General features: G+C 57.9%; 1 protein-coding gene across 6 annotated transcripts in view; it reads right to left on the bottom strand.

Annotated features, from left to right (window-relative positions):
• VASP (vasodilator stimulated phosphoprotein) overlaps positions 1–6014 on the bottom strand; it is an 11525-nt gene continuing 5511 nt past the window's right edge. For 3 of the 6 annotated variants that reach the window (XM_006911802.3, XM_025046737.1, XM_015589346.2), the window contains exons 2-13: positions 4566–4737; positions 4312–4477; positions 3287–3392; positions 2728–2771; positions 2359–2600; positions 2103–2203; positions 1515–1566; positions 1337–1373; positions 1073–1118; positions 860–950; positions 244–301; positions 1–118 (exon numbers count right to left, since the gene is read on the bottom strand). In XM_006911802.3, the coding sequence (XP_006911864.1) occupies positions 81–118; positions 244–301; positions 860–950; positions 1073–1118; positions 1337–1373; positions 1515–1566; positions 2103–2203; positions 2359–2600; positions 2728–2771; positions 3287–3392; positions 4312–4477; positions 4566–4737 (1153 nt within the window). In that variant the 3' untranslated portion in view covers positions 1–80. The remainder of the gene's footprint in view (positions 119–243; positions 302–859; positions 951–1072; positions 1119–1336; positions 1374–1514; positions 1567–2102; positions 2204–2358; positions 2601–2727; positions 2772–3286; positions 3393–4311; positions 4478–4565; positions 4738–6014) is intronic. The other 3 variants (XM_025046741.1, XM_025046739.1, XM_025046740.1) reach the window with 3 other exon arrangements.

The following is a 6014-nucleotide window of genomic DNA, read 5'->3' as shown; positions in this document are numbered from 1 at the left end:
AATTCAAGTTGAGGCAGGGAAAGCAGGGTGACAGGCGGGGTGTGCGGAAAGAAGAAACGGGATCTTCTGGAGCCCTGTGGTCAGGGGGAACCCCGCTTCCTCAGCTCCTGGACAAAGGCTGGAAGGAAACAAGGGGCAGAGGTCAGGGGCAGGGCCTCTTCCCCCTTTCCTTCCAAAACAGAGCTCTTCCCAAGAGAAAAGATGCCTCCAAAATAAATGTTTGAAATAAAAAAAACACCTCACCTTCAATTATTTCCTCTTTCACTTTCCGTAATTCCTTCCTCACCTCTTCCAGAAGCTCCTGAAAATAATGGGGTGCAATGGATCAGAAAAGGTGTCTGGACTTGCAGAAGTGAATCTCCTTTCTAAATGACTGAAGGGTCAGAGGAAGGAGGTTCAAGCTCCCCCACCCCCCAGCCACCATGACATCACTGAGCAGGCCACAGAGGGACTGAAGAAGTCTTAAGGGAGAATTTTGGATCTTTGGAGCCAGAAGCAAAGTACTGGAGAACATCCAGTACCAGAATTGGCAAATACCTTCCAGTGTCCTGCCAACTCCTATTGGTGAGGAATGTCTGGGGCCCGTGTGCTGAAAAGGATTCTGGGTACTCATCAGGAATGTGTTGCAGTGATAGATTAGTAAGGTCTGTCAAGGGCACTAGATGAGGGGGTTGTGGCGTCTGTGCCTCCCCTGACCTGATCCAGTATCTTCCTTTCTCACGCTGGAGAACTGAGCATTTCTAAGGCCTTCCCTAGGATCATGGGGCAGGTCAGTGGCAGAGCCAGGGCCCATATTTCTTTCCTTCCTGCGTCCCCTTTCTAGCTCCCAACCTCACCTCCGGCTCCCTCCCCAAGCTACCTGTTTCACCCTCTCCAGGTCTGACTCATCAGCAGCGCTGGGTGTAGGGGCGTGGGCCTCGGAAGTGGTCACAGAGGACGACGACTTCATCCTAGGAGAGATGGCGTGTTTGGGACAGAAACAAAGTTAGAGGGGTCAACATCACATTCCTCCCTACAAATTCGACCAATCTAACAACTTTGGGTTGGTGGGGCCCCAGGATTGATGGCCCACCTTGGCAAGGTTGTGCTGTTCTTCTCCCAGGGTCTCCGCACAGGTTCTGGGGGACAGGCAACAAAGCAGAACGATTAGGGTCAAAGAATGCTCCGCCTCAGTCTTTCTCCCATAGCCTCACGCCTCTGGTCAAAGAACCACCTCGGGAGACTACAATCCCCAGCATTATTTGCACAGACCCTCTCACGAGGGTGCTTTATGTGAAAACAGGGCATCCTGGGACATGTAGTTCCTGCGGCTAGACTGGGCTCTCACTTTACTCACCACTGTGAGCAGGGACTCTGGCCTCTGGCTCCTCCTGCTGGTGGGAAATAAAACTGTCATGAGCCAGCCCATTTCACGCCTCTGCTCATCTTTCTCTTCCAGGTTCAACCCAGCCCATCCCTGTCACACCGAAAGATACATCCTAAGGTGTATATGGTAGGAAGAGCCCCTAACTCACATTGGCAGATTCATCCTTGGGGGGTTTCTCTCCAACTAGTGTGGCTTTCCTTCTGCAGGGGGGAAAGGCAAAAACAGATGGATCCAGCCCACCCTCAGGCACTCAACGATTCCCCTTCCCAGAGTTCTAGAAAGGTGGATCCTACGGTGCAGTCCTGGAATCCGTGAAGGCTAAGAAAACTTTAGTTTTAGAAGTTAAAGAGAGTACTGTTCTCAGAGCGGAGTGGGAGTTTTACACTTCTCACATTTGGGAATCACAAAATTCCAAGGGCGGAGGATTCTAAGATGCTGGGATTCCAGGAATGAACCTGAGTTGCCGGATTTTGAGGCAGGAACTTCTAAAGTCCTTGAATTCTGGGTTTTAGAACATTCTGCAAACCTTGGCCATCCTAGGAGAATGCAGCCTCCAGCATTAGATCCCAAACCTGGCTATCGAAGTGGGAAATTTCACCCAGAGAAACAAAAAATGTGAATCTGAGTCCTCCCCCCATCTCACCCTACTGAACAAGAATCTCCAGATGATAACTGCTGGTCTAAGGGGTTTGTTCCCAGAGCTTAACACAGGCCTGGGCTCCAGGCTCAGGCTCACCTCCGGGCCAGCATGGCGTTCATCTCTTCCATGAGCCCCCCGCCTGTGCTTCGACTGCTCTCAGCTTTGGGGGCTGAGGGCCCCCCTGAGGCCTCCTCCTGCTGGAGAAATTAACAGAGAGGAGGGGACCTTTATGGGTAAGACTCCTGACCTCCCAGGCCCTCTTGTGACACCCCCAGGCAACTGTGGCCTCACTTCCCATTATTCCATCAGGGCCCCAAGTCACCCCACCGCCTGCCACGCCTGGCCCCCTTACCTTGCTGACTTTCCTGAGTTTGGCTCCGGCAATGGCTGCAGCCAGGCCGGGGGCCCCCGTCCCACCACCACTGGGGCCTGCTGCTGTGGGGAGAGGGGGCGGAGGGGGTGGGCCTCCCCCTGCTCCATGCCCCACAGCTGAGACCCCCGATGGGGGCAGACCAGGGGGTGGGGGGGGACCCGGAGGAGGCGGAGGTCCTGGAGGTGGGGGTGGCCCCCCAGCTGGGGGAGCAGGTGGGCCTCCTGCAACAAACACAAAAGAGGAGGGGTGCTGAGAGAGAAGCCTGAAGCCTCATTCATCGTCGTCTCACCGGGCCAGCCCCTCCTCCGGGGAGGTCCCCCCGATTCCTGAGGCCATGTGAGCAGTCACCTGCATTGGAGACCCGGCGCTCCCGCTCCATGTGCTCCGGCTGCCTGAGGAGGGACGACGGAGCTGCCGTCACTTCGGGCCCCGAGGAGGGCCAGCAACCTCTGGCCCCTCTCTGAGGTCTCCAGTGAGGCCGGTTCCTAAGCCCCACCCGCGTGCCTTCCTTCCCGAAGGGCCCAGGAGAGGGTTGGGAGGGGACAGCAGGGACATAGTGAGACCAAGATGAAAGCATTTAGTGTCATCACACTGTCAAGAACATTCGAATTACAAAATGCCCAAGATCCTTTAAACGACCAACTTTTGGACTCCGGGAATGGGGGCGGGGGGAGCGGTGGAGGGGGCAGGATGTGAAGGGTCAGAAAGTTCTGCGACTCTGGGTGTCACGAGTTTCTCAAACCCCAGGAAGTGGGAGTTTCTGAAAGCTGTTAATTTCTAGTCCCCTGGGAGTTGGAACATTCTGGAAACTGAGAGTTGGAGAGTTCTGAACTCTAGGAGTCAAGAGTTCTGGAACATCCCAGAACTCTGGCAGTGGCAAGGTCCCCCACCCAGGGCCCGACCCCACCTTTTGTGCTGCTCCGCCTCCTCCGGGGAGGGACCGTTCTGGACAGACCAGGTAGGAGGCCCCGCAGGTGGCTGAGGTGGCGGTGGTGCTGCTGGAGGCCCACCTCCTGGAAGGTGAGAGTGGGAAGGGTGACGAGTCAGCCTTGGAACCCTGCCCCGTCCCTTGGCACTTTCCCTCAGCTCAGAGGCCACCTGGGAATCCTGCCCTGAGGCGCTCACTTCCTTCTCCCTCGGGATGAACTTCTGGGATGAGGGGCAGCACCACCTTCCCTGACTGAGCTGATATGAGGCGGGTGCTGTGGTGATGTCCCCAAGTGACAGGTGGGACAGCAAAGGCCAAGAAGGGGCAGTCACTAGGCCCCAAGCCCTACAGACCAGAATTTACAGTAACAAGACGAACTGAGGCTGACTCCAGCATCCACTCTTAACCACCGGCCGCTGAAACCCCCAGCCTGAGAACCCGAGAAAGCGTGACAGCCTCTTCCTCACCCACCCCCAGGCCTGGGCTCCCATGGACCCAAACTGCACACCCTGTTTCTCTCTGTGCCCCGAGGCAAGCAGTCCCTTCCCCACGGGCTCTGAGGCTGCTCAAGGAAGCAAGACACCTCTGCCATTTGGTGACTGCAGCAGCAACCGCCGACCGCCAAGGCACAGCAGTCCCCTAAAGCCTCACTGTCCAACGGACCTGGCGGCCCCAGGGAGCTCGTCATAAATGCAGAAGCTCAAGCCACCCCCACAGCCCGACCGAACTGGAATCTGCATTTTACCCGGAAGCTCAGCCGATTCGTGGGCACGCTCATTTATCTCGACCTGGGAGGCGGTCACCCAGGAGTGCACGCGTGTAAAAATTCATGCCGTGCACTGCACGGCTGGAATCCGGGTGCGCAGCGCTCACACGAGAACCCGCGCGGAATCCTCAGAATAATTCGCCACAGGAGCAATGAATTAGCCCCATTTTCAGATGAATAAACGGAGGCCCGGGCCGCACGCAGGGCTCCGCGGTTCCCTCCGCCCGCTCTCTCTAACCTTCCAAGGCCTCGAGGGCGCTGGCCATGCCCGCGGCAAACTGGGCGGCGTCCTCCTTGCTGCCGAAGTTGAGGCCCCAGACCTGGCGGGCGTCGCGCCACTGGTGGAAGTTGGGGGTGGCCTGGTTGTACTTGAGACCCCGGATGATGGCACAGTTGATGACCACCTGGCAGGATGGGAAAGGGCGGTGAGGGGTGGTGGGGCGCGGTCCGCGGAGGGGGAGGAGGAGGAGGAGGAGGAGGAGCGGGCGTCACCTGCTGGTCCGGCTGCATTTTCCGGCCGACCACGCGGAAGGAATTGGCTGTGGGGTTGTGGTAGATCTGGACTCGGCTGAAGGCCTGGGGGCCGGTGCCAGCAGGCAGCCACCGCTTGTTGCCGTCATCGTAAAGCATCACAGTGGCCCGGCTGGAGCAGATAACCGTCTCGCTGCCAGGAAAAAGGGTGAGAGGCCATTTAGCAGAGGAGACAACAGCATCCTCCCTCCAGGGGCCGGCCACCTTCTCCATCCGGGTCCCCCTGGGAGAGTCAAAGAGACAATGCGAGAAGAGGAGAAAGACACGGCAAAAGGCAGAGAAAGATCCTTGAGAACGAGAGAGACTGGGTGGGAAAAACAGACAGGCAGGACAGAGCAAGACAGACAGCCTGGGAGGGACAAAGAGACAAACTGGGGAAATTAGACAGATGAGCAAAGATACAGACAGAGAGAAAGAGACAGGGAGAGGAGTCGGACAGACAGACGTGAAGGGACAAACACACAGGTTGATATGGAGGGAGAGGTGAGAGGCAGAGCCAGACGGACAAAGGGGAGACAGACAGACAAGGGAACGGTGAGGGGGAAACAGACGGAAAGAGCGATGGACAGAGTCGGAGAGAGCCAGGTGCAGGAGGGGACCCAGGAGAAGCAGGGCGGTGAGGACAGGGCGGGGACTCTGCCTGGCACTGCTGGAGCCTCAGTTTCCCAGGCTGCTTGGACTGCTCCCCACTCCCCACTGGGATCAGAGGGGGAAGCTGAGGCCCAGGGAGGGGAAAGACGCGGCCTGCAGCACGTTGGGAAGCTCAGCTGAGCTCCGGGCTCCGTCTCAGTCTCTTCCACTTCCTGCTGCCATCCATCCATCTACCCCTGCCCCCAGACATCACTGGCCATCAGCAGACACTCCCTGCTCTGTCGAGGCCACGACTTGGTCAGTGACCCAGACAGCCCCAGCCACACCCTCCAGCGCAGGAAACGGCCCAGTCTCCAGACAGGGACAACTAAGAGCTAGGCCCAGGGTACCCAGGAGCAAGTGACATCTGACTCAGCCTTGGGGGAGGGGTCGAGAAACTCGCTGAGTTTAAGCTCTGAAATCCAGGGACCTGGGTTCAAATCTCCACTGAGCCGCCCACTCCACGTGACTCAGACGAGCGACCCTCCCACTCGAGAACGGAAAACCAGGGAAATGGCAGTCCCCTCTCCCAGGGCAGCGGGAGGAGTAAATGAGTCTGGGCACGTAAGGCGCTTGGCGCAGTGCCTGGCACTTAGAAACTGCCAGCCTCCCTCTCACCGGTACCCTGAACAGCCACAACCCTCCCGGCCCCCTCGGGTCCTCCTGGGGAGGTTCACTCTCCCCTGCCCCAATAAGGAAACTCAGGCTCCCAGACAGGAAGTGACTTGCCCAAGGTCACACACCCACCAGGGGGAAGCGCTAGCACCCACCCACCCCCAC

This window comes from Pteropus alecto, unplaced genomic scaffold (assembly GCF_000325575.1).
Source record: "Pteropus alecto unplaced genomic scaffold, ASM32557v1 scaffold194, whole genome shotgun sequence".
Taxonomy (NCBI): domain Eukaryota; kingdom Metazoa; phylum Chordata; class Mammalia; order Chiroptera; family Pteropodidae; genus Pteropus; species Pteropus alecto.
The sequence above is the reverse complement of the archived record's forward strand: the minus strand, read 5'-3'. Positions and strand labels throughout refer to the sequence as shown.